This window comes from Phacochoerus africanus, chromosome 4, assembly GCF_016906955.1.
Source record: "Phacochoerus africanus isolate WHEZ1 chromosome 4, ROS_Pafr_v1, whole genome shotgun sequence".
Lineage (NCBI taxonomy): Eukaryota > Metazoa > Chordata > Mammalia > Artiodactyla > Suidae > Phacochoerus > Phacochoerus africanus.
Window position 1 is genome coordinate 430864 of NC_062547.1, and position 26507 is coordinate 457370.

General features: G+C 63.6%; 2 protein-coding genes across 4 annotated transcripts; both read left to right on the top strand.

Annotated features, from left to right (window-relative positions):
• The first annotated feature begins 587 nt into the window (after positions 1-587).
• Positions 588-5768, top strand: TMEM80 (transmembrane protein 80). Its single transcript, XM_047774861.1, has 5 exons — positions 588-627; positions 3157-3176; positions 3884-3977; positions 4059-4151; positions 4941-5768. The coding sequence occupies exons 1-5, from the start codon at positions 609-611 to the stop codon at positions 5144-5146; spliced, it is 432 nt and encodes a 143-aa protein (XP_047630817.1). The 5' UTR covers positions 588-608; the 3' UTR covers positions 5147-5768.
• Positions 5769-7580: 1812 nt separating this feature from the next.
• On the top strand, positions 7581-25103 carry EPS8L2 (EPS8 like 2). 3 transcript variants are annotated; one of them, XM_047774856.1, is made up of 21 exons: positions 7581-7714; positions 10113-10235; positions 10347-10402; positions 11058-11122; positions 18532-18693; positions 19034-19183; positions 19258-19337; positions 19438-19580; positions 19683-19753; positions 19899-20025; positions 20165-20253; positions 20346-20420; positions 20593-20741; positions 20865-20997; positions 21101-21213; positions 22458-22563; positions 23154-23261; positions 23551-23623; positions 23722-23902; positions 23999-24131; positions 24221-25103. In XM_047774856.1, the coding sequence occupies exons 2-21, from the start codon at positions 10192-10194 to the stop codon at positions 24302-24304; spliced, it is 2142 nt and encodes a 713-aa protein (XP_047630812.1). In that variant the 5' UTR covers positions 7581-7714; positions 10113-10191; the 3' UTR covers positions 24305-25103. The 3 variants fall into 3 exon arrangements, with proteins under 3 accessions (XP_047630812.1, XP_047630811.1, XP_047630814.1); XM_047774855.1 differs by having other exon boundaries at positions 7650-7714; positions 10175-10235; XM_047774858.1 differs by lacking the exon at positions 7581-7714 and having other exon boundaries at positions 10116-10235; positions 19178-19183.
• Positions 25104-26507: the final 1404 nt, after the last annotated feature.

The following is a 26507-nucleotide window of genomic DNA, read 5'->3' on the forward strand; positions in this document are numbered from 1 at the left end:
GCACGAAGCTGCCCAGTCGAGCCGAGCCGAGACCAAGGGTCTGGAACCGAGGGGGGCCGAGGTGACCCGAAGTGCGGGGCCGAGTCGGTCCGAATTGGTCCGAGGCCGCACGAGGGTTTCCGAGCGGCCGGCGCTGGCCCTCCTCAGGGCCCAGGAGGCCGCGGTGGCGGCGGTCCCCAACCAAGGGGGGGGTCACCGACGGAGAGGCCGACTCTCGCCGGCCTCCGACGCAGCGCGACCCGGGCAAGAGAACCTCGCGCCGCAGGCTCCGCCCGCCCCCACCTCCCGCTGGAGCCGAGCGCGCCCGAGGAGGAGCCGAGCGAAGCCGAACTCTCCCGAGCCGGGATCCTCACGAGCCTCGGCTCTCCGCCTCCTCCCGTCCGAAAGTGCCCGAGCGCTGTCGGACGCGCTAATCGGGCCTCGGCCCCGGTTCGGAATCAACTCCCGAAGCGCGGCGCCGTCGAACCCCTTCGGGAGCAGAATCGAAAATGGCCGAAGGGACCCCGTTCGCGTCCGGAGCCAAGAGGCTGCCGGGATCGCGGCGGATTCGGCGGGCGGGGCGAGCGGGGCGGGGCGAGCGGGCGCGCGGGGCGGGGCCCGGGGGCAAGATGGCGGCCTCGCGGCGAGGTGAGGGCCCGGGCGGTGCCGCGCGGGGCCGGGTGGAGGTCGTCCCGGAGCGGGGATTCGGTTGGCGCGGTTCCTCCCGGTGTGGGAAAGGCCGAGCGGCTGGCGCGGCTCGCGGGGGTCATTAGCGGCTGGACTTGGTGTGGCCGTGGGGTGGGAGCCCGGCCCCGAGAGCCAGTCCCGGGCGCACCGGGCTGCAGAGCCGCCTCGGTGCGGCCGCCCTCCCCTACCCGGTGTGGCCAGTGCGGCCCCGGGCGCCGCGGACGCGCTGACCGAGCACCCTGCGGGGGCCAGTGGGCCAGCAGCGAGCGAGAGCGGCGGGCACCCCGGGCAGGCACGTGGGCCCGCCGGCGGTCTTGGGTTGCGCGGGGTCTCGCCGGGACTCGCCCGGTCTCCGCAGCGCCCGCGCCTCTTTCAGTCTGTGTGACAAGAAGGAGACGGAGTGGGTGGCACGCGGTGTACACTCAGTCCAATAAAAAAAGGCCGATTGCCAGGAGTTCCCTGGTGGCCGGCGGGCTAAGCACCTGCGTTGTCACTGCCGTGGCGCCGGTTCGATCCCTGGCCCGGGAGCCTCCGCCTGAAGGGGGCCCCCGTTTCCATATCTGGGCCGCCCTGCGCGAAGAGGAGCTGGGAGGGAGGCTGGCGTCTTACAAAGAAGTACTGTCCGGGTCTGAGTTTAGAGCTTTCTTGGCAGGGGGGTTCCAAAGCGCCAGACCTTTGTCGGCAGAAGCCCGCGGTTCTTTTTGCGCGATTTCCTTTGGTGGAGAATTAAGTTTGCACAGCAGCAGGACCACCTGGCAGCCCTGCTCTGGCACCTCAGGGAAAACATTTGTTCTCTTTGCTTCCACGTTTCACTTCTTTTCTGACCCAGCTGTTCACAGCCACGTTGTTATTACAGTAAATCATTGACAAAAATGCTAAATCTGGAGTTCCCGTTGTGGTTCAGCAGGTTAAGAACCCAACTAGTATCCATGAGGGTGCAGGTTCAGTCCCTGGTCTCACTCAGTGGGTTAAGGATCCTATGTGGCCATGAGCTGCAGTGTAGGTCGCAGACGCGGCTTGGCAGGGCTGTGGCTGTGGTGTAGGCCCACAGCTGCAGCTCCGACTTTACCTCTAGCCTGAGAATTTCCACATGCCGCAGGTGCAGCTCTAAAACAAAGCCAAAAAAATACACACACGAAAAGCTAAGTCCTAAAAGCCACAGCTGTATTTTGTCAGGACGAGCTCCGCTCCGTTGGTCTGGAATGGTTAGGGTGGCATTTCTGATCCTAACCACCCTTCGTGGTAAGTGTTTACATCCTGTGTCGCTTAAGGTTTCTATGCAGCATTTTTCCTAAGTAGCCCCCTCATCTCAATCTATAACAGCGGGCAGCTGGCAAATACACTTGAGTTCTGGAGCAAACCTTCAGGAGAAGACTCAGAGGGAGGAAAATCCCAGTTAACGTGAAGTGCACCGGAGTAATGACGTGTCTGGGCAGCCTGGCTCAGCCCGGGCCTGGGAGAGGAGGGATCAGGTTTAGACAGCATCTCTCCCGTGACGCGATGTGGGCTCATTGATGATCCATGCTCGGCAGCCCTCCTTGCCTCCCGGGGCTCAGCACGGCCTGCACGGACCCCAGATCCACCCAAGGAGATGCGGGCTCACCCCTTGACGTCCCCCCCCCCCAGAGCAGAGCTTCGAGCTTCTCTCCTGGGGCAAACGAGCAAATGGAATAGGAGCGATCTGCAGGCTGCCTCACGTCTCTGTCCTGTCTGCTGCTGGGCGGATTCTGAGTCGTTCCTGATGCACCTGCAGGTCACAGAAGTGTGAGCAGAGGAAAACGTCCGTGGAACTCCGAGCCAGGGCACGCCGGGGCCAAGGGTGACTGGACTGTCTTCCGAGCAGGCCTCCGGCTCAGAAGACGCTGTCGCGGGAGGAGGGACCCCGCTCCCTCTGGGGCACCCTCGTCTCAAGATGACGGGAGAGTGGGTGCCTGTTGTGGGTAGGAGAGGCTCCAAGAGGCGCACGAGGAAAAGAGACTGGATTGCTGGCTCGGAAGTTCTCATTCGGGAGGCGTATTTGGGGACATGCATAAAATCTCAGAAGAAACCAAGTGTCTGTTATCAGTGACAAAGACTTCTTTTCATCTGCACATGTGGCAAATACGCAGAAGCCACAGGAGATGAGCTGCGTCTCCTTCCCTGGCAGTGGAGTGGATCTAAGCTTTGCCTTGTGGGTACACCCTGTCTCCAGGCCTCAGGTTCAGAGAGGCAGGTGGCCAGCCTCTCCTTGGAGGGACCGGTGCAGAAGTGCTGGAAAGGAACGAAGCTGCAGGCCCTAAACACCCAGTGAAGGAGTTCCCGCTGTGCCACAGCAGGTTAAGGACCCGGCCTTGTCTCTGAGGTTGCACAGGTTCAGTCTCTGGCCCTGGCATGTCGTTGTGCTGCAGGTGCAGCTACAAACGAGAAAACCCAGTCACGGCGAGCGGAGGGCAGGCCCGCCTCGCATCCTGCTAGGACGTGGGCCTCACGGACGGACCCCTTCTCTTCCAGGGAGAGCTTCTGCCACGGTGGTATCCTGCTGCTGCCGCCCTCGTTCCGCCAAAGACCAGGCCAGGCGACGTCGGCCCTCAGCTCCTGCTTTTTGCTCCTTTGATCCCCTGCCCCCAGCCCTGCCTTTGGAGTTGAAGTAGGAACCCCACTTCTAAGTGGGAGGGAGGGCTGCTCCCTGCCCCACCGTTCCAGAGTCAACGTGGCTCTCCCAGTGGCGCCTTGGCTCCCTCGCCCTCCTGCACGGTCCCGCCACGGGGTGGGGGGTGGAGGATCTAGAGACTCCTTGCAGCTCAGGAAGGCTGCTAGTGGACATGTAACTGCCGCCCCTCCCCCCAAAGAGAGAACGATATTTTCTTTAAAGAAAATGAGAAAAGCGGCTTTTCTTTTTTTTTTTTTTTCCTTTTGGCCATGCCTGTGGCTTCCACAAGTTCCAGGCCCAGGGATGGAACCCAAGCCTCAGCAGCAACACCACCAGGTCCTTAGCCCAGTGCACCCCTTGGGAACTCCAAAAAGCCGCTTTTTTCTCTCCATAGTCGTAACGGGGACCGGTTGAGGCGTGCCCGCTGTGGAAGCCAGCGAGCTGGGGCTGTGCTCGAAGCCAGGACACCCCCTGGGGGAAGCCAGCCCCGGAGCCTGACCTGTGTGTCTGCAGGGCCTGTTGTCCGGCCCCAAGGTTGGCCCCTGGGCAGGGTTGTCAGCTGGGCTAGAGTCCTTAACTGCCGGCCAGCTCTCGTCGCTCCCTCTGCAGGCGCTGCTCCATCTGAGTGGGGCGTATTACTCTCTTTACTTCCTGGCCACGCTCCTGCTGATGGCGTATAAAAGTAAGTCACGCTCGAAAAGCCAGCTCGGGGTGCGGGTGCCCTGCCTCCCGTGACGGGAGCTCTGTCTCCCATTGTTCTCAGGCCAAGTTTTCACCTATCCTCACGGCTTCCTGGTCCTTGACCTGACTCTGCTCTTCCTGATGGGGATTCTGGAAGCAACGCGGCTGTACCTCGGTGAGTTCTCTGAAAAGCACGTGGCACTTGGAGCGACAGGATCGCCAGCTTTACGTGTGAACCTTTAAGCATCTGTCACTTGGAACGCGGTTCTTAGGAACATGTGATGTAGCCTCGCCTCACAGGGTCTTTCCGTCTGTCTGTCCCTCTTTGTCCACAAGAGAGTCTCGGCAGCATCCTTGGCGGAGGTGCTTCCCGTGTGTACGTGCTGCCGGGTAACGGGCAGCACCAAGACGAGACCCCAGCTCCGCCATCAACTCTGGGGCCCCCAGAGAGTCACCTCACTCCTCCTGCCTCTTCTGTTGGCCGCAGGGTCAAGAGGAGAAGGATCTGGGGAGGCCCCATCGTGGCGCAGACACAAACCCCCCAAGGATCCATGAGGATGAGGGTTCGATCCCTGGCCTCGCTCAGTGGGTGAAGGATCCGGCGTTGCCATGAGCTGCGGTGTAGGTCGCAGACGCGGCCCAGACCCCACGTGGCTGTGGCTGTGGTGTAGGCCGGCGGCTGCAGCTCCGATTGGATCCCTGGCCTGGGAACCTCTCTCTTCTGGGGGTGCGCTTAGAAAAATCAGGAATGTTACAGCCTCAGTACAGACAACACGCTCCTCCTTGCATTTGCCTTCTGACATGTTCAGAGCCCATGCGGTGGCCACAGCGGCTTTTCCGTGGAAGTCCCCGAGTGTCGCGGGGTGCTAGTGAGCTGGCCCTGGTCCCCCAGTCAAGTCTCCAGGGCCCTCGCCAGCACAGGCTCCCAAAGGCAGCGCTCACCCGTCCTGTCTGTTCTCTCCAGGCACCAAGGGCAACCTGACGGAGGCCGAGATGCCGCTGGCCGCCAGCCTGGTCCTGACTGTGGGCGGCACCCTGCTGGCCATCTACTTCCTGCTCTGGCAGACCCTGGTGCTGCGGGCAGACTGGGTCCTCAGCGCCACGCTCCTGGCGCTTCATGGCCTGGAGGCCGTCCTGCAGGTGGTGGCCATCGCCGGCTTTGTCAGCTAGGCCCCTGCGGCAGCCCCGGCCAGGAGCCCTTCCTGAGGGCGAGACAGCCTGCCAGCCGTTGCCCCGGGGGAGGGCGTCCTTCTGCTGATGGGCCATGACCTTGGAGGGCCTGGCGGCCTGGGTGATCTCTGAGTCCTTGAGGCGGAGATGGGCTCAGGAGCCAGGGCAGAGCGAAATGCTGGGGCAGGTGGGGGGCCCAGCGGAAGCCGGGACTGCCCGGGCATCCTCCTCACGAAGCACAGGCCCCGCTTGGCTGGCAGGACCTCCATTCAGTAACCACCCTGCCCCCTGAGCCGGAAGGCAGCGAGGGGCCGGGGACGAGCCCCGGGCCGACGCTGCTCTGCCTCTTCCACAAGAGAGAGATGCCAGGTAGCCAGGGCTTCTTCCCCCCGGGGACACAGGAAAGGCGAGCTTGAAGCGCCAGTGCCCAGGGGACAGAGCGCCTCCCTCAGCAGGACGTTGGCCCTGGGCACCGGGGACTTTGCCAGGGGGACCTTTGCCCACTCACAGACCCACTCCAGTGCCTCTGGAAGAAACCTGAGCTGATGTTTTCTGGTAACTTTCATTTGTTTCAGTTGTACATTTTCTGTGTTTGGAATAATACCGTGTTTGAATATCTAGACATTTTCTCTTCACTGTAGTTTTTAACTAAAGCGTTTCTCCTTCCCTGAACTGCTCCCACCTAAAGCCCTTACCTCCTCCAGGGTTCTCCCTCAGAACATCGGAGCACCGGCCCGTGCCCGGCAGGCCCCATCCCGCCTCACCCACAGCCCCGCGTAGTAGTGCTTCCTCACCCTGGGCCCCGCAGAGGCTGGCCTCAGGGGCATCAGTGGTGTCCCCCGTGGGGGGCGGGGGGGCGAGTGGGAGCATGAGAGCTCCCTGCTCAGTCGCCTTTGGCTCGGGACCCATGCATACCTGTGGCCCTGGAGGCGAGGTGGAGGTGCCCTCCTGCTCACCCTCGCTGGGCATTCGGCAGAGCTCCGCACCCTGCCTGCCGCCCGCGGGCACCACGGTGAGTGGGGGGAGGCTGGGGTGGGTGAACCTGCTGTCTTTGGGGCCCCCTCCCCCGCAGACCTGGGCGGTAAGATGCCTGTTGCCCTCGGGGTTCGTAACCTGCCTCAGGATCCGGACCAGGCCCTTGCCACCGTCTAAACCCCACACTCAGGGCGGCCACCAAGCAGCCTGGGCCTCCAGGCCCCCAGCCGCATCCTCGAGGGGGTCAGTGCTCCTGCTCTGGCAACCATCACGTTGATTCCCTGCGCCTTCCCACCTTTCACCCGTCCAGGGAGGGCAAGGGCGGGCCGTGCGCCTACCCTCCCGGTTGTCAGGGAGCGAACCAGGAAGCCAGGCCTGGCCTGGGGAGGGCTGGGCCCAAGGACAAAAGGCTGCTTCCTGCACCCCTGTACAAGCTCCCCTGTGACACCCCAGACAGCGGCGGTGGGAAGACCTGCCCCCGGAGTCCCGGTGACGTGGGAAGGGGCAGGGCCTCCGACCTTCTAAGACAGAGAGAGCCTCCAGGGGCTACCAGGAAGGGCCGGCAACCAGCGCCAGGCAACCAGCAGCTGCCCCGTGCTTCCTGGAGGGACCCTGCTTCCCGGCACAGCCTTTTCTGCCCCCACCCCACCCCCAAAACAATGGCCTGAGCCTTAGAGTCCCTGGGGCTGCCCACCACCGCCCAGCCTGCCCTCTGCCCCTTCTCTTCCTCTTCACCCAGTTTGATTGTCAGGGCCCTCGTGGGGGGTCAGTTCAGGAGGAAGCTTAGGACTGGGGGCAGAGCTCAGGGCTTGGCTTAAGGAGAAGTTGCTGCCCAGAGCGCCCTCTGGCTGCCTCTCGCCACAGGTAGGCGGAGGCCACAGGTGTCCCCCCCACCCCCATGGGAAACACCAGCCCTCGGAAGGTGCCCATGCTGGGCTGGGGCAACACAAAGAAAGAGACTTCGGGGGCTCCTGGGTGGAGGAGAGCGCGTGCCCCTGGGCCCTCCTGGCGAGCTCAGCGAGGGCTGCAGGGTCTCTGGCCCTGCCTTTGATTCTCACTCGACTGAAGCCTGGCCCTATCGCTGCCTCCAGATCAGAGAGGCCCCAGCTGGAGAGGATGGGCTCTGCCCCAGATCCTGGGGCACCTGAGCCTGGGCCACACCTGGCAGGGGCAGGTCTGACCTCCGCAGGGTCCACGCCACCCCTCGGGGGCGCACAGCTCGCCTGCCGCCGAAGGATCTCAGCGCCCGGTGCGCGGTGGGCCTGGGCACCCCTGCGAGCTGCGAGGGACGGGCTCCCGGGCCCGCCCACACGTCCAAGGCGCCCGGCTCCAGGGTTGGGGTCTGCGCAGGTGGCTGTGGGGACCGTCCGGGCGAGCCCGGGTGAGGGCGGGGCAGCCACGTCCCGCCCCCGCCCCTGCCCAGTGCCCGCCGGCGCGCGGTGACTCTAACCTGCCGCTCAGGTTCCTCCCTGCGCCCCGCCCCGGCTCCTCCGCGCGGCCCTCCCGCCTCCCGAGCTCGGCCCCGACAGACCGGCGGACGGAGCGCGGAGGAGGGGACCAGCGGGCGGCCAGGCGCAGGGCCACGAGGAGCAGGTGAGCGCCCCTCGGTGTCCCCTCGGTGACCAGCGCGGCCCGACCCCGCCTGGCGCCCGCGCGCGCGCGCGAGCGCTGGAGCGGCAGGGGAGCCGAGGGCACGGACGGCGGGCCGCTCCCGCCTCAGTTTCCCCAGGTGGCAGTGCGACGCGGGGCTGTGGCCTGGGTCTGTAGGCCAGGCCGGGGCACAAGGATTGCGCCGGGCCCGTGGGACTGTCCTGGACTGGTGGCCTGGAGCCGGGTCCCTGCGGCCTGGCCTGCCCCGGCCGGTCCTGGGGCGGCGCCGAGCGCTGGGGATGTTTGTACGCCAGTGGCATCTAAGTCAGCCAGGCCTTCCCAGCCCTGGGGCTCGGTGGGGGAACCCCCTCCTTCAGGGAAGGCCGCGGTGAGAGGGTCCTGCTCCTGCCCCTCCAAGACTCCAGCCCCACACCTTGCAGTGGCAGCCTGGGGGCTCCTTTGGGGCCAGACTCTTAAGGGGTGCCAGCCTGCTTCCTGGGTCTCAGAGCCAGGAGGAAATGCAGGGCCAGGAAAGCCTCAGGCTGGGGTCAGGCTCTCGGTCAAGGTTGGGGTGTGGGAGTTTCAGGGAGGAGGCAGGTGGGGGCTGAGCTGCAGGGGCCTGTGTGCCTCCAACCTGGGCAGGGCTGGGCTGGCCTCAGGCAGCCCCTGGGCATGAGGTGGCCCTGGTGGCAGGGGAAGTGAGGAAGCAGGGCTCCTGGTGCTCCTCCAGTGCGCCACGGACCACCTCTGCCCCCACCCCAGATGTAGTGGGCGCCAGCTGTGCTGGGAGGCCCGGCCCAACTGGTGTCGCCGCTGCTCGCCGTTTCTGCCCCTCCCCCCCAGGCCCTGCCCGCCTGGGCCTCTCCTGGCCCTTGCCTGGTGCAGCCCCAGCTCAGCGCTCCACCCAGCTCTCTGCCTGCCTCGGTCTCCCAAGTGCACGCTCAGGGCCCGCCTGCTCCCCACCCACAGCTTCCCAGACCTGGGCACAGCCGGAGCCTGAGGGGCTCCCCCTATTCCCGGGCCCCACCTGGCTCCCCTGGGCCTGAAGCTGACTCCTCCCCAAGGGCACTCAGCTGTGAGCTGGAATTTGAACTTGGAGCTGGTCCCTCCGCCCTCCCTGCCCCACTAGGGCCTCCTCCCCCTCCGATGGCTGACCAGGCACTATGCTCGCCCCTCCCTCGGCACCCGGAAAATGGCCCCAGCAAAACAGAGCGCGGCTGGGCTCTGGGGCCTGTTTCATTCCCTCCCTGGTCAGCTGAAGAAGCCCCTCTGCTCCCCGCTGGAGCAGCTGGAGCGGCCCCTCCCCAGCTGCTTCCCAACCAGGTGCCCAGCCTGGACCCACCTCCCTGGCTGGCCCCGAGGCACCCCACCCACCCCACAGAGCTGAAGGCCCCAGCCCCCCCAAAGGGAGGCCCGAGTGTGACAACCTAGTGACCGTGTGCTCACAGGCCTGGGTTTCACCCGGGTGTGTGCATGTGTGTGTCCGGACACACGTGCCCAGCACCCTTGGCTCAGCTGCCAGGAATCCCATTAAGCAAACCCACAGGCTCGCCCGCTGAGGTCAGGAGCATTCCGGACATTCTCCACGGGCAGGTGGACAGAGGAATCCGGCCAAGCCCAGGACCCTCCGTGGCATGTGGGAGGGGGCGGCCTGAAGCCCCTCGGACCCTCGCACCTCCTGGGAGACGTTTCTGTGGGTTATACCTGGTCAGATGAGAAAGTCCTGGGCACTCCCTGCCCTGGATACCAGCACCCCTGGCTTTAACCCTCTCCTGAACCTGGCAGACCCCCGAAGGCTGAAGCCGCAGGTGGATGGCCTCCCGGTGACATTTGATGGCAGAACTGCGTGGGCCCAGAGGTCCCTGCAGAGCACAAAACCCTGCAGGACATGTCAGCCTGGCCCAGGGGTGCCAGGCTCTGCTCCCCCCCCCCCGGAGCATGGGCTCCCTCTGGATGTCACCCTGGGCTCGGGCTCCCCAGGCCCCCTTGCCCCACCCTAGAGTCCCTCGCTGCCTTTCTCCAGGTCTGGCTCCCACTCGCCTCAGGGCCTTTGCTCTGCTTAGAAGGTGCTTCCTCCCCTTGACCCCCCTTGAGAGCCTCCTGGACACTCTCCTCGCAAGCCCACCCCAGACGGGCCTCTGAGGGTGGGACCCTCTGATGGCACGTCCTGGGGGCCCTTGTGGAGGACGCGGGGTCTGGGGAGGGAGAGGATTCATGACCACCACCTGGGACACGGAGCAGAGATGGTCCTGGTGTGTCCTGGGGACTCTGGCCAGGCGACCAGGGCTCCAGCCCCTGGCTCTGGGGTTGGGGGAGGAGGCGCCCCAGGCTCCATGCTGCGAGTAGCAAGGCGCTGGCCAGGCCCTGATGAGGTGTCAGCTCGGCTCCCCTGTCCACTCAGGTGCGGGCCAGGCACTAAGCCCTGGACTCGGGCCACGCTGAGGTCTGCCCTTTCACCGCCAGCCACCGTCGAGGACACCATGAGCCAAGCGGGGTCTGTGAGCTGTTGTCCGGGTGCTGCCAAGTGAGCCCCTACCCGTCCCACCCCACCCCGCTGCTCTTCCCCCACCAACCCCACCCCCAGTCCCCAGGGAGGGGTGCCCAGGAGCCCCGCCTCACCAGCCCCTCCCCACAGTGGCAGCCTGGGCCGGTCCGACGGTGTGGCCAAGATGAGTGCCAAGGACCTGTTTGGTGAGTGAGGTTCAGGAGGCCAAGGGGACAGCCCAGCTGGGAGGGTCTCATCGAACCCCCTCTCCAAGGCAGAGGACATGCAGGTCAGCCCTGCGCCCCCAGAGAAGGCTCTGGGCCCCATAGCAGGGGCTCAGGTCCCTCCCTCGCAGGGCCCGTAAGGGGAGAGGCCTCACTAATAATTCAGGGGGCATCAATATTGATTCTGCGCTCCTCTCTGCAACCTGACCCGCGGGGGGCGGGGCTTCCGTCGGCCGGAGGGGCGGGGCAGGGGGGGCTCCAGGAGGGCGGGGCCGGGCTGGCCCCCACCTGCCCCAGCTCTGCCCCTCCCCCAGCCACAAGGACTCCCCTGTGCTTTTGGGCACAAGCAGAGGCAGGGAGACGTTAGCTGGCAGCTCTCGGGTGGGGGAGGCCCTGGGCCAGACCCCTCCCCAGGAAGGAGGGCAGGGGGCCTCCATGGGAGGAGGCCTTGCTGCCCTGAGCTGGCAGTCCCTCCTGGGGAGGGAGGGAGCTCTGTGTTGTGCCGGGAGGGGCCGGCACCCCCATTTTATGCCCGAGCCCTTCCAGGGGGCCACGAGGGGCTCCCAGAGCCCTCGCTGCGCTGCAGCCTTCCCCGAGCCCCACGCTCTGGGGGAGTGACGTGTGTCTCCTCGTGCAGCGCAGAGGAAGAAGTACTCCAACTCCAATGTCATCATGCACGAGACCTCCCAGTACCATGTCCAGGTGAGCCCGAGCCCTGCGCCGCACCACTGCCTCCGTGCTCCAGGGCCCCCCCGCAGAGGCAGGGGGGATGTGGCCCCACAGCAGGGGGCCAGAGCCAGGCACTGCCACACGCCTGCTGTGGCTCATGCACAGTGGGGAGCGCGGCCGGAGGGGCTCCGGGGGATACGATGCAAGAGGACAGGCCAGGGCAGCTCTGAGCACCTTCCAGCAGCCGTCACACGGTCGACCCAGAGGGAAGGAAATTGCCATCCTGGCCCCAAACGGGGAGCTAGATGAGGCAGGAGGAGGCGGAACAGAGGCGCCCTTTCTTGAGCGTCTGCAGGCAAGGCCTCGACGGCTCATTCCGACCATGCCGGGAGAGCCAGGCCTTAGCTGTGCCCTTTACACAAGCTGCCTGCTCAGGAGGGTTTTCTTCTAGGTCAGTTTTAATCCACACTTATTACTCAGGAAATGCTTTTTTCAATGACCTTCCTGCTCCTGGAAGCTGGCCGAGGTCCTGGTTCCTGGCCATTGGCCAAGCCCGCAGGGCAGCAGGGCTGGGAATAGCCGATGACGGAGGAAGATGGGTGGCCCCGGACCAGACAGTGGGGGGGCTGGACCAGGGAACGGGGGACCTAAGACTGGGAAGATGGGGGGCCCCGGACCAGGCAGTGGGGGGCTGGACCAGGAAACGGGGGACCTAAGACTGGGAAGATGGGGGGCCCCAGACCAGGCAGTGGGGGGGGCTGGACCAGGAAACGGGGGACCTAAGACTGGGAAGATGGGGGGCCCCGGACCAGGCAGTGGGAGGGCTGGACCAGGAAACGGGGGACCTAAGACTGGGAAGATGGGGGGCCCCGGACCAGGCAGTGGGAGGGCTGGACCAGGAAACGGGGGACCTAAGACTGGGAAGATGGGGGGCCCCGGACCAGGCAGTGGGAGGGCTGGACCAGGGAATGGGGGACCTAAGACTGGGAAGATGGGGGGCCCCGGACCAGGCAGTGGGAGGGCTGGACCAGGAAACGGGGGACCTAAGACTGGGAAGATGGGGGGCCCCGGACCAGGCAGTGGGGGGGCTGGACCAGGGAATGGGGGACCTAAGACTGGGAAGATGGGGGGCCCCGGACCAGGCAGTGGGGGGGCTGGACCAGGATGATGAAAGGGACTGGCCCGGGAGGGTGAGCGCTTTCCTCCCCGTGAGCCCTTTCATGCCCGCAGAGGCCAGGTGAGTCACTCCTTTTCTGAGCCTCGGTTTGCTCATCTATGCAGCGGGTCCACTGAGACCTAGGAGTTCCTAGGCTCTTGCATTGGGCTGTGTTGGTGATCGGCCCGCCCTGCCAGCCTGGGCAGTCTGGGCCGTTTTATGTGGCCAAGCTCATGACTGCTGCTGGCTCAGGGTCCAAAGGCAGCTCTGCCACTTCTCTGTGGGAGGGACTTTGCCCTCCTAGGTGAGGTGGTGCCCCTGGGGCTTCCCAGGCCTTCTCCTGGACTTGGGTCCATGCCAGGCTGTGGAGGACCCCCGCCCAGGGGCACCTCTCCTGCCCTCCCAGCAGCCAGCGAGCCGGGGGCAGGGGCCGGGCTGGCCGGCCCCTCCCAGGTGGGAACAGGCGAGAGAGGGGGTGAGAGGTGCGGGGACAAGCTCAGACCCGCCCTGGCCCTGGGGGCCCGAAGCCTTGTGAGTTTATTCTTCTGCTTTTTTCTCCATTAGCACAGGGACGATGACGTGGAGCGGGAGGCGGGGTGGTTCTGTCCCCACCTCCCTGTCCGGATGCGGAAGGGCTCCGTCCCCCGCAAACGCCCTTGCGTGGACCCCACGTGGGCACAGCTGTCTGCCGCCCCAGCCTCCGGCGACACTGCTCTGCCTTCCGTCCCTACGGTTTTGCCTTTTTGAGAACCCCCTAAAAATCTCCCCAGAGTGGATTCATATAATATACATTAGCCGTCTTTGCTCTTCTGCTTTGTAAACTCATGTCCAAAACACGCCGTGTGTACAGAAGACTCTTCTCCAGGGCACTCGGGAGCTCGCCACCCCCACGCCTGGCCCCTTCGCTTGGCACTGCCTGTGTCCACACGCGCACACGTGCACACGCACACACACTCCTCATTCAGTAGCGGGGGGTCCTTTGTGTGCAAGTAAATGCGTATGGATTAGAAATGTCTTCTCCCAGGAGATCCCGTCATGGCTCAGGGAAACGAATCGGACTAGCATCCATGAGGACACAGGTTCGATCCCTGGCCTCACTCCGTGGGTTAAGGATCCGGCGTTGCCCTGAGTTGAGGTGTCGGTTGCAGAGGCGGCTCGGATCCCGCCTGGCTGTGGCTGTGGTGCAGGCCAGCAGCTGCAGCTCCGATTGGACCCCTAGCCTGAGAACCTCCATATGCCACGGGTGCGGCCCTAAAATGACAACAAAGAAAGAAAGAAAGAAAGAATCTTTCCCAGTGCAGCTTGTCCACTCGTGTGCATCCTTGTGTCTGGGCGAGCAGAAATGTTTAATTTTGGTAACATCCAATTGTGCCCATTTTTTCCTTCTTAGGTGTTTTTAGAGGGTTGAGGGGTCTTGTTCTTGTGGTCATCGCTTGCCCCGGGGCTCTGGAGAGTCCTTCCTGTGTTTTCTTCGAGATTCTTTGCGGTATAGGCGATTACACTTTAAATTTGTTTGGGGGTATGAGACTCACGCCCAGCCTTCCCTGCAGGACCGGGCAGCTCCGGGAAAAAGATTTTCGTCGAAGTCGTCTTGGAGTTACTTTGCTGCCTTTGTCAAAGGTGCAGTCCCGGGAGACGAATGGGCCTGTTCCTGAGGCCGCTCGCTCGGCTTCATGTTCTTGCCCCCTTTGCAGCTGATTAGCTTCCACCCCTTTCCAGCGTATCAGCCACCCTGAGGTCAGACAACTTTGTTCGTTTTCTTCGGGCTTCCCGACTCTTTCGGGTTGTTTGGACTTGCATGTACGTTTTAGAATCCAGTCGTCCGTTTCTTATGGCCCCGGCCCCGCGAAGGCCTGCTAGGATTTGTTTGGCCCTGAGTGGAGTGTGCCCGTCGGTTGGGGAGACCTGGCATCTCAGCATGGCACTGCCCCACGTGGGACAGCTCCGATTCCTCTCAGAACTTGTGATGGTCCCGGCAGAGCTCTCACACATCTGTGTGAAACTATTCCTCGGGTGTTGGATTTGTACGTGCTGTTGTAAACGGTATTGTTTTTTAAATTTCACTTTCCGGTTGTCTGTTGCTCGCCTGTGTCTTATTCAATTGAATTTTCGCATAGAGATTGACTATCGTGAGAATTTGCTGCATTCGCTCGCTGGCTTCCGTGATTTGCCTCTAGATTCACTAGGTTTTTTTAACGTATGAAATCATCTGCTCTGAAAATATAGTACTTAGTTTCTCATGTTTAGCCACTTTGTTTTTCTCACTTTATTGCCCTGGCCGGGACCACCTGCACGGCGCCCGGTAAAAGCAGCGGCCGTGGACGTCCTGCCTGTGTCCACTCTTATAAGAAAGGATTCAGCCTGTGATACGCAGTCTGTTTTGGTGGATACGCTTTATTAGAGTGGGCAAGTTCCTTTTCATTCTTTGCTGGATGAGCGTTTTTATCACGAAGGTTGTTGAATTTTGTCAGATCTTTTGAAGTGTATTTCCTGTTGTTAACGTAGAGGAACCCCACTGATTTTTTTAAATGCTGGACCAACCTTGCATTTCTAGGATCAACTTCCTTTATGAAAGGTTTATATCGTTCTCTGTTTGTATGGACAAGATTAATTCGCTAATATTTTCTCAAGATTTTTTGTATTAATATTTGTTTGAATGTTGGCCTATGATTTTCTTTTTATTTTGTTTATTTGGTTGTTTGTTTGCTTTTTAGGGCCGCACTCGTGGCATATGGAGGTTCCCAGGCTAGGGGTCTAATTGGAGCTACAGCTGCCGGCCTGCACCACCAGATCTGAGCCGTGTCTCCAGCCGACACGGCAGCTCACAGCAACGCTGAATCCTTAACCCACTGAGTGAGGCCAGAAACCGAACCTGCATCCTCTTGGATACTAGTCAGATTCACTTCCGCTGTGCCATAACGGGAACTCCTGGCCTATGCTTTTCTCTTCTTGCAATGCCTTTGGCAGGTTTCGGGACCAGAGCTCTGTTGACCTTGTAACGTGGGTGGAGGCATGCTCCCTGCTCCTCTGTTTTCAGAAAGCTTTTAGAAACTGTTGTGATTTCTTCCCTGAGTATTTGTTAGGATTCACCTGCGAAGGCCTGAATGCGTGGTTTTCTTTGCGGGAAGTTTTTTTTTACCATTATTATTCTAAGTTAGCCTGTATGATCTGTAGTGGTGGCCCCTCTTTCCTTCTGGTTATTGACAATTTGTGTTGTCTCCATTTTTTTTTCTTGATCAGTCTTGCTAGGGGTTTATTTCGACAATCTTTTTAAAACCAGCCTCGGGGGTTGTTGATTTTTCTCTGCCGTCTGTGAGTTTTACTAGTTTCTTTGCTTCTGCTCTTAATGTGCTTCCCGTTACTCTGGGTTTCATTTGATGGTCTTGTTCTGGTTTCTTGGGGGCATGGCGATTTAGTCTTCCTTCTTTTGCCGTTTGTTCGTTTGAAGCTACCGCTCTCCTCACGGGACTCCGTCAGTAGCGAGCTTCCACGAGTTTGGACGTGCTGGTTTGGACTTCGTTCAGCTTAGAGGATCTTCTGATTTTCCCTGTGACTCCTTTGACCCATGGGTTATTCGCATCTTCTTCTTTGTAAGCATTTAACCGTGTAAGCAGCTATAGACGCACATCTCCCCTCAGCTTTGCTTTTGCCGTGTCCAATCCGTCTCGGTGTGTTGTATTTCTGTTTTCTTTTGTCCTCGTCATTTCCTCTGCCATTCGTGTGTTGTTTAAAAGTGTGTTGTTTCGTTTCTACAAATTTGGACCCATGAAGCGTGTTGCTTAATTTCCAGTTGTTTGAGGCTTTTCTTTCTTTCCTTTTTCTTTTTTGAGGGTTGCACCTGAGGCATATGGAGGTTCCCAGGCTAGGGGTCCAATCAGAGCTGCAGCTGCCGACCTACACCACAGCCGCAGCAGCGCCCGATCCGAGCCCCGTCTGTGACCTACACCCCAGCTCATGGCAACACCAGATGCTGAACCCACTGAGCGAGGCCAGGGATCAAACCCACATCCTCCTGGATACTAGTTGGGTTCGTTTCCACGAAGCCACAATGGGACTTCCAAGGGTTTTCTAGTTATCTTTCTGTTACTGATTTCTCTTACTGCTTTCTAATTTAATGCTGGTCTGGGCAGAGAACGCGCTGTGTTTTCCGGCATCTGGGATGCATGGGCACTGCGGTTTGGAGAATTAGGCTCTGCTGAATTTTGCTAACAGTGCTCCTTATGCAGACAGACCGGCCGACTGACTGCTCCCTGGGTTTCTGCCCCTCTCTTGCTAACCTGCTGACGGATGGACGGGCGTGTAGGTCTGCCTCTAATAGCCGTGCGGGTCTCCAGGGCAGAACATGCACTGTTCTTGTGTCACCGACTCCTCCCCGGAGCAGCCAGCCCAGTGCAGCGGGATGTCCCCGCTCTCCACCTCCTAACCCACTCGCGAACTCAGCCACAAGAGCTCGTTAGTGCTGGGCAACAGAACAGGTTAAAAAAAAGCTCAGTGGTTGATTCATTCTTAAACTAATAGTCTCATGGTTTCACTATGCAATTCTTTCATTGAATGAGACTGCACACAATTTTCTATATTAAAAGCTTCCTGGAGTTCCTGTCATGGCTCAGCGGTAGTGAACCCGACTAGCATCCATGAGGACGCAGGTTCAATCCCTGGCCTCACTCCGTGGGTTAAGGATCCGGCGTTGCCGTGAACAGTGGTGTAGGTCGCAGACGCAGCTCGGATCTGGCGTGGCTGTGGCTGTGGTGTAGGCGGGCGGCAACAGCTCCGATTCAACCCCTAGCCTGGTGCGGCCCTAAAAGGACAAAGAAAAAAAAAAAAGCTGACTTACGTGTATTTTCCTGTAGACTCTGTTTCATATGTTTTGCCAGTTTTTCTGTTGTGCTGTTGATCTGTTACTTATTTACATATTTTTCATTATTTACTTATCTATTGTTGGTATCCATCGTTATGAAACAAAAGAGAGCTTTTATTTTTATTTATTTTATCTATTGCGTTTTAGGGCCGCACCCACGGCACATGCAAGTTCCCAGGCTCAGGGTCGAATCGGAGCTGTAGCTGCCGGCCCACACCACAGCCACAGCCACACGGGGTCCAAGACATGAGTGCGACTATACCACAGCTCACGGCAACACCGGATCCTTAACCCACTGAGCAAGGCCAGGGATCAAACCCGCATCCTCATAGATACTAGTCAGGTTTGTTGCCTCTGAGCCACAATGGGAGCTCCCTGGCCTTTTTCTTTGTCTTTAGTCTGCATCGTAACCATTGTATGTGTTATATTATATGTGTGTTTTTCCCACTTTCTTTCTGTTTTTTTTTTTTTTTTTTTTTTTTTTTTTTACTTTGTATGTGGTGTTTTTTCCCCAGGCAGAATTCTTTTTTATGAAGTCAAGTTTATTGGCCTCGTCTTTTGAGCATCCAGGCTTTCTCCCTGGCTTAGCTAAGTCTCCCAGGAAAGAAGTCCTTTCCGGGATTATCACAGATCATCCAGTGTCCCCCTCTAGCAGCTTCAGGATGCCATGTTTTGTGGTTAAGTCTTGACTGCTTGGGGTTTATGCTGGTGTTCACCCGGCTGCCCCTCGCCGTGTACCGAATTCGGCAAAGGTTGGTGCAGACACGTGGGGCATCCTGGACGGAAGGGGCCTGAGCCGGGCTTAGAGAGCGAGAGGGGAGAGCACGGGACAGGTCCGGCTGGCCGGCCAGGGGTCCCCGAGGGCTGCTCACTCATTCTCTTCACATTCACCGGGGGCGCTGCTGCAGCCCAGCAGTGTCCCCGGCAATGGGGAGACAGCAGCCAGAAACCGAAGAAGCGTGTTGCCAACAGCATAAGGTCGGATGAGGATAAACAGAGAGGCAGCTCAGGGATGTAGTGACACGTGCTCTCACCGGGCAGTCAGACAGGGCGGCATCTAGGCAGAGTCCAGAGGAGGAGCAAGCTGGGGGAGACTGGGGACAGGCAGAGGCGGCATGTGCCAAGGTCCTGTGGTAAGCCCGCGCCAGGGCAGCTGCAGGAGCAGGGAGGCTGGTGCCCGGAGCCCGGTGATGGACGTGGGTGGCCTGGGGTCTGTTTGGGAAGGGCTGCATCAGAGCCCATGGCCCCACAGACATCCACCAAGGTGGGACTTTGTCCACTTGGACCCCCGGAGCTGGCCTGGCTGTGTCCCCCTCGGACCCGCAGGGTTGCCTGTGACCCTCTCAGGCACTCAGGGCACAGCCCCTTGGCCCTGGGTCGGGGCACAAGCAGGGCTCTGCCCTGACTGACCACTGCTTGCCCGCCCAGCACTTGGCCACCTTCATCATGGACAAGAGTGAGGCCATCGCGTCGGTGGACGACGCCATCCGGAAGCTGGTGCATCTGAGCTCCAAGGAGAAGATCTGGACACAGGAGATGCTGCTGCAGGTCAATGACCAGTCGCTGCGGCTGCTGGACGTGGAGTCCCAGGTACGGCAGCAGCAGAGGGCAGACCTCCCGTCCTGCAAGGCGGGTGGAGGCAGTGACCCAGACACCCTGGGCCACCCTGTGGGATCGGGGAACGGGAAGAGGGCAGAGGGCAGGGAGGGCCGGGTGGGGCCAAGAGTCCAGGGGAGCCGCGTCACACAGGGCCATGGCCACGGCTGTGCTGAGGCCGGGCCTGGCGGTGTGGCCACTGCCGGGAGGGGTCTGTGCCGCGAATGCCACAAGCCAGGCCTACAAGTCAGCCGGTGTCCACGTGCTGCGTCCGCTCCTCGGGTCCATCTGTGCCCGTGGCTGTGAGCCCGTGTCCCAGCCACCTGTCCCGCAGGAGGAGCTGGAGAACTTCCCGCTGCCGACAGTGCGGCACAGCCAGACGGTGCTGAACCAGCTGCGCTACCCGTCCGTGCTGCTGCTCGTGTGCCAGGACTCGGACCAGAGCAGGCCCGATGTCCACTTCTTCCACTGCGACCAGGTGGAGGTGAGACGGGCTGCGGCGCTGTGGGCACGTGTCCCTGGGTCCCAGAGCCAGCCTGACACCCCGGCCCCCCCCAGGCAGAGCTGGTGCACGAGGACATCGAGAGCGCGCTGGCCGACTGCCGGCTGGGAAAGAAGATGCGGCCGCAGACCCTGAAGTAGGGCGACGGGCGAGGGGCTGGTGGGCAGGGCGGGCCCGGGCCTGGGGCTGGGGCTGCAGCCCAGCTGAGCACTGAGCAACCCTTCGTCCCACTTCAGGGGCCACCAGGAGAAGATTCGGCAGCGGCTGTCGGTCCTGCCTCCCCCCCAGGGCCCGGCCCCCATCCCCTTCCAGCGCCACGGCGGGGACACCCCTTCCACAAAGAACCGAGTGGGCCTGCCGGTGCCGCTCAGCGAGCCAGGTGGGCCGAGGGTGCTGGGCTGAGGAGGCCGGGCTGGGGGGTGGGGGGGCGCCACGGGTCTGCCGGGTGGCCTCTGTCTGCAGCAGCTCTGCTCCCGTCCAGGCATCCGCCGCCGGGAGTCGCTGGAGGAGGAGCCCCGCGCCCTGCTGGCCCAGAAGATCGAGAAGGAGACGGTGGGTCTCTGGGGCAGGGCCCCTCCGCCCATTCAGCACCCCCCTTCCCCCAGGCCAGGGGCTGAGAGGCAGGCCGTGTGTGGGGGTGTACCTGCCATGGGTGGGGGCACCCAAGGGCTGACCCCCGCCCTTCTCTGACCCCCAGCAAATCCTCAACTGCGCCCTGGATGACATAGAGTGGTTCGTGGCGCGGCTGCAGAAGGCGGCTGAGGCGTTCAAGCAGCTGAACCAGCGCAAGAAGGGAAAGAAGAAGGGGAAGAAGGGGCCGGCAGGTGCGGGCGGGGGGGGGGGGGCGACCCAGGAAGAGGGGTGGGGGATAGAGTGGCCCCTGAGCTGGGGAAGGTCCAGTTGGAGGGGGTGGGCAGCCAGGCGCAGTGTCTGGGCAGCAGGCTCACCCCCAGCCCCTTCCAGAGGGCGTGCTCACGCTGCGGGCGCGGCCCCCCTCCGAGGCAGAGTTTGTTGACTGCTTCCAGAAGATCAAGCTGGCCATCAACCTACTGGTGAGCGCCACGGCTCCCCCTCCTTCAGAGCTGACCCGGGGGGGGGTGGTCCTGGGGCCACCGCCTTCCATCTGCCTGCTGCCTGCCCCCAGGCCAAGCTGCAGAAGCACATCCAGAACCCCAGCGCAGCGGAGCTGGTGCACTTCCTCTTCGGACCTCTGGACCTGGTGCCTGGGCTGGGGGGTGGGGGGGCCGGGGTCGGGGGTTCGTACCCCAGCTGAGGTGTGCCCTACCTTGGGTGGCTGGCTGACGCCAGCGTCCATGCCCGGGGCGGTGGGCCCAGCGGACCGGCCTGTGTCGCAGGCGGGGGCGGCTTCCCTGACCCCCTCTGTGCCCCAGATTGTCAGCACGTGTGGCGGCCCGGACATTGCTCGCTCCGTCTCCAGCCCCCTGCTCTCCCGAGACACTGTGGGCTTCCTGCGCGGCCACCTGGTCCCCAAGGAGATGGCGCTGTGGGAGTCCCTAGGGGAAACCTGGACACGCCCCCGGTAGGGCAGCAGCAGGCGGGCACACCAGGATGGGGTCCCACGGCGGGCGGGCGGGCTTGGGGGTCCTGAGTGGGGCAAGCTCTGGCGAGTGGGCACGGCTCACCCGGGGACCTCCCGCCCCAGCTCCGAGTGGCCCCGGGAGCCGCAGGTGCGGCCCTACGTGCCCAAGTTCCACAGCGGCTGGGAGCCGCCCCTGGACGTGCTGCAGGAAGCCCCCTGGGAGGTGGAGGGGCTGGCGCCCGCCCCCGCTGACGAGGTAGGAGGCCCGCAGCCGCACCGCACTCCACCTGTGCCCCCTGCCCTCACCCCCCGCCCCCCGCCGTGCCCGCAATGAGCCTCGGTGGTCCTCTTCCCCACAGCCAGCTCCAGGGGGCCGACCGTCCTTTCGCAACGCCCCGAAGCACGGCCCCGTCTCTGAGCCCGCACCCCAGGGAGACGTCCTCCCCCCGGTCAGCTCCCTGCAAGCTCACAGGTAAGCCACCCTCAAAGTGAGGGCGTGGGACGCTCACCCCGCAGAGCCCAGAGGCCCTGCTACAAGTACACTGCCACCAGGTGGCGGCACATGCTCTGGTCACAGCCGTCAAAATACCATTTTCCACACTAGAGCCAGGATGCCTTTCAACGTTGCTGTGTGCGGTTGAAGGGGAAGCATCGAAAGCACCCATAAATCCACGGCCCTGACACCTCTTTTGGTGTCTGCTCGTTTACGCTTTAGAACCACGGGTAGAAATGAAATGTACGAAACGTTGAGCTCAAGAGGTCCCAGCAATCCTCGGAGCCAGAGGAGGAGACCGAGGGTCTGGGGGGAGCTGGTCTGGCTCCCTCTGAGACACACATTTCACAGCCCCAGAGCCTTCCTCCCGCCACGTCCTCTTTTTATTCTCAGTCCTGGCCGAGGATCCGCCCTGTCACCCACCAGACCGGAAGATTCAGTTTCAGGAAGGGAGGGGGCTGGCACCCATGTCTCACGTGTGGCCTCCCTTTAAACCGCATCACCAGCCTGATGCTCCTGGCCCCCGGCCTAGGGCCACCTTTAAGAGACATGCCCATCCTTGGACCTCCAGCCCCTTAGCCAGCCCACCCTGGCGATCCTGACACAGCCCCCAGCTCCAGGGGCCACAGCCTCAGCGCACCCACTTCCCCATGGTCCCAGGCCTGCACCTGGAAGGGGCAGAGTCCTCGCGCTCAGGAGCCAGACTGACCAGGAGGGATGGCCCGGCCCAGGCAGCAGCCACAGGCCTGCTCCGTGTGGGGGCTGGGACCCCCAGGACCCGCAGCCCTCCGAGGTCCTGTGCTGTGTGTGCCCACACACGGTCTGCAGTACTGCAGCAGCTGTGGCTCTGACAGCCTCCGCACCCCCCCACCCACCCCAGGGTGGCTGCTCTCCAGGGAAGCCTTGTCCTTTCCGGAGTCCATGCTCAGCTCTGGGTCCCCTGGGGGACTGGGCTGGGAGACCCCTGAGGTGGCCTGGGCATGGGCCAGCCTGGCCGGGCCCGCAGGCCCCCGGGTCCCACCCGCCTCGGCTGCCCCCCCACGCGGGGGGGCCCCAGACGCAACGGGGCTGTCACAGTTTCCATTGCAGCTGACAGCTGCAGCCGCTCTGCCGCAGAACAGGAGGCAGCCTCGCACCTGGGAAGCCGCTCTTCCCCGGCCCTGCCCCCGGCCCGGGAAGCGCCCCCAGCCCAGCCTGGGCTCAGCGCCCCCTGTCCCACACAGGGGCTACGAGCCCGTGCAGACCATGGCCAGGTACGTCCAGGTCCTCTATGACTTCACGGCGCGCAACGCCAACGAGCTGTCGGTGCTCAAGGACGAGGTCCTGGAGGTGAGCGGGGCCCGGGGGCGGTCGCCCGGGCGGGCGTGCAGCCCGGGAGGAGTGTCTGCCTAGCCCCAGGGCTCCACTCTGGGTCTGCAACCCGGCGCCCCCGAAGCACGGCCTGGCCAAGGGGCTCCCCTGTCTGGGGATCTCAGAGGGGGCTTGGGGGCTCCTGGGCTGGGCTGGGCGCAGGCTGGAGGGTGGGCCCTCTCTGCTGAGTAGGACCCCCCCAACCCAGCAGGGGCGTGTCATTGGCATCCACCCCGGGGGGAGCCCCCTCAAGGCACCGTCCGTGTGTGGGGCCTGTCCTGAATCCAGGCTGCACCCCGGGGGGACGGGAAGTGGAGCAGCTGGGGGTGGGGGTGGGGGTGCCACATCCACAGCCAGGCTCCGGACACTGCGGGAGCGGGGAGGGGACGCCAGGTGGCCCCGGGGCCCCTGAAGGGTGTGCGAGCATGGGACTGGGAGCAGGCTCAGAGGAGACTCCCAGAGCTCTGCCGGCGGCCTCGCTCACACTGGTGGCCCTGCACCCTGCACGGGGCCCGTGGCGGGAACAGCCAGGGGCGGGGGTGACGGCAGTGGGGGGGCCGGGCCCACAGGTGCTGGAAGATGGTCACCAGTGGTGGAAGCTGCGAAATCGCAGCGGCCAGGCAGGCTACGTGCCCAGCAATATCCTGATCCGGCTGGAGGAGGTCCCCGCTGAGCAGGTGAGGGCTGCTCTGTCCCACTGCAGGGTCAGGCCGGGTGGCTGGGGGCTGGGGGCTCAGGGCAGCAAAAGACCCAGCCCTGAGCCTGGACCCCTCGCAGCCGGGGCTGGCTTGGGGCAGGGCCAAGGCTAGGAAGGGCTGGCCCACCCTCCAGTGGGGGCCTGGGCAGGTCCTGGGGAGGAGGCGCAGGGAGGGCCCCTCCCATCTTCCTTATTCCGGCTCTGCTGGGAGGAACGGGGAGCTGACCTAACGGCGCCCCGCTCCCTCGCCCTTCCCCCCACCCCTGCAGGCCAGTCTGAAATACTGGGGTCCTGCCAGCCCAACCCACAAGCTGCCCCCAGGCTTCGCCGGCAACAAAGACGGTGAGGGATGGGGCCGCCAGACCACCCGGGGGGAGGCGGTGGGGGGGGGGAGCCCCGGGGTCGGCGCGGCTGGGCCTGAGCCGCCTGGCGCCTCGCAGAGCTGATCCACCACATGGACGAGGTCAACGACGAGCTCCTCAAGAAGATCAGCCACATCAAGACGCAGCCGCAGCGGCACTTCCGCGTGGAGCGCAGCCAGCCCGTGCACCTGCCGCTCACCTACGAGTCCGGCCCCCGCGAGGTCCGCGCCTGGCTGGAAGCCAAGGCCTTCAGCCCCCGGTGAGCGGTGGCCCGGGGCGGGCAGGGGGCCGGCAGGCGTGGGCGACGCGGCCAGGGCCTCACCACCCCCCCTCGGCCCACCCCGCCCGCCCCCAGGATCGTGGAGCATCTGGGCATCCTGACGGGGCCCCAGCTCTTCTCGCTCAACAAAGACGAGCTGAGGAAGGTGTGCGGGGAGGAGGGCGCCCGCGTGTACAGCCAGCTCACCGTGCAGAAGGCCGTCCTGGAGGTGAGCCCACTACCCGCCCTCCGGCCCCCCGGCTCCCAGGGAGGGGGAGGCTGGCGGGCCCCTGACCGGCGGGTCCCCTCCTCCCCCAGAAGCAGCACAGTGGGTCGGAGCTGGAGGAGGTCATGAGCAAGTTCCACTCCAAGACGCAGCGGCGGGCGGAGGAGGACAGCTAGGCCTGCGGCAGGGCCCGCCCCGTGGCACCGGGCGTTCCTTTGGCACGTGTGTGTGCGCGCGTCACCCACCACGGACGCTGACCGAGCATGGTGCCGGCTGGGGGCCGCTCGCCCGCCTCACGGCGCGTGGGGCCGGTCCTCAGGCTCGGCAGTGCCCCCCTCGCCCCCCAGCCTGCCCGAGGCCCACCTCAGCCAAACTTGCCACCTGGAGGTGCCAGCCCCTAGTCCGCCTGCCCCCTGAGGCCCGGAGCTGTGCCTGTCCCAGACCCAGCCCGTCCCCACCCCTCTCCCGAGGCCGCAGAACCCTCGGGAGGGGCAGGGCCCTTTCCCCCGCCGCCTCCACGCTCACAAGGGTTCCTCCTGGCGCATGTGACTGGCCCTGTCCCCGCTCACTGCCACATCCACCTGCAGCCGCTACACTCAGTCCTGCGGACACACGGTGCCAGAAGGGCAGCAGGCCTCAGCCTCAGGCCACCCTTGCTCGGAGCTGGCCGGCTGGAGACCCTCGACTCCGCAGTGTAGCCCTCGGTACCCACAGCCCCCGGCTCCCCAGGGCGGCCGGGCGGGGTGTGCAGGGGCTGCATTCTCTTCCCCTTCGAGGACGGCCCTCCCCCATCCCTGCCCCACCCCCTCCAGAGCCCAGAAGGGAATGTTCTCTGGCCGAGTCCCCAGCCAGCCTCACCTGATGTGCTGTGTGGGTTGGGGGGGCGAGTCTCAGGGCCCCAGACTCTGTGGGTTGCACCCCAGAGATGAGCGGGGACGAGGCTCAGAGTCCATGTCATTAAACCCAGTAAGCCTCCCAGCAGCCCCTCCGTGTCTCCTGGGGCTGAGGGCGGGGTCACCGTGGGTTCTGATGCTGCACCTTCGCCAGAGCTTGGGCAGAGCAGGCCGTGGCCGGTGGGGCTGGGGGTGGTCCCAGAGTGGCCGGGTAGGGGCCAGGAGCCCCCCGCTCGCCCTGAGGGAGAAGGCCCGAGGACGCGCCTGGGAGCCGAGGGCTGAAGGGGTGCCCTGCCTGCTCTGTCGCTGTGGCCCTTCCAGGCCAGATGACCAGAGGCCGGAGGGGGGCCATGGGGAGCAGCTCGGCCAAACTTCTGGGAGGGCGGGCCCGGGAGAGCCATGAGCCAGAGGGCCAACCCAAACCGGACTTAGGGAGCTTCACCCGGGGTGGGCGCCGAGCCCCAGAGGAGGACGCGGGGCCCCAGGGAGGGCGTGGGTCCCTGAGCGCAGGCGCCTGGCCACCAGGCCAGCGTCCCCAGGCTCACCTGGGCCCTGCCCTCGGAGAAGGCCTCTGGTGCCCTCTGCTGGCGACCCGCGTGCTGCCATGTGAGGCGGCAGAGGCCCGGCACCTGCCCGGGTCTGGGGCCTCTTGACCTGCGAAAGCCCAAAGCTGCCGGCGGACCAAGCCTGGGTCAGGGTGTCCAGGGGGCTGGTTTCTGGGGTCTCCGCCCGATGGGCAACCACAGGGAGCTTGGGCCCCCAGGGCAGGTTGTGCTTTGGGGGTGGGGGGCGCTGTCCCTTGCTAGTGGACCACTGAGCCAGGCCCAGGCCTCAGGCCTCAGAAGCTCCGACTCTGAGCTGGAACAGGCCATGACAGGCCGAGTCTGTCCAGCTGGGCCTGGTCCAGGGGAACTGAGGGTGCCTGGGGCCTTCTGGGCCACATGGAGCCTTGACTGCCGCGGCCCCCTCCCTGGGAGAAGGTTCACCCCCCCAACCCCAGGCCAGGAGAGGATGTAGGTCCTCCCAGGCCCAGACGGGATCTCGCACACAAGGAACCCAAGAGGGAAAGGGGAGGTGTGAGGTCATCCGCCCTCCAGAAGCCGGCAGACGCCCCCAGGCCAGAGCAGCCAGGAGCCGGAGACCTGACCTGACGGCCCCTGCCCCCCCCCCCCGACCCCGTGAGAGCAGGGCGCGCACCCCAGCTCCGCCTGCTCTGAAGTGGGCCCCTGCTGGCCCGGGGGTGCCCGAATCAGAACTGGAGGCCAGGGTTCCCTCGTGGCCCAACGGGTTAAGGCTCCGGCCTTGTCACTGCAGCAGCTCAGGGTGCTGCTCTGGCGCAGTTTCAGTCCCTGGCCTGGGAACATCTACGTGCCTCCGGTGCGACCCAAAACCATAATAATTAAAAAAAGGGAGTTCCTGTTGTGGCGCAGCAGACGCAAATCCGACTAGGAACCATGAGGTGGCGGGTTTGATCCCTGGCCTCGCT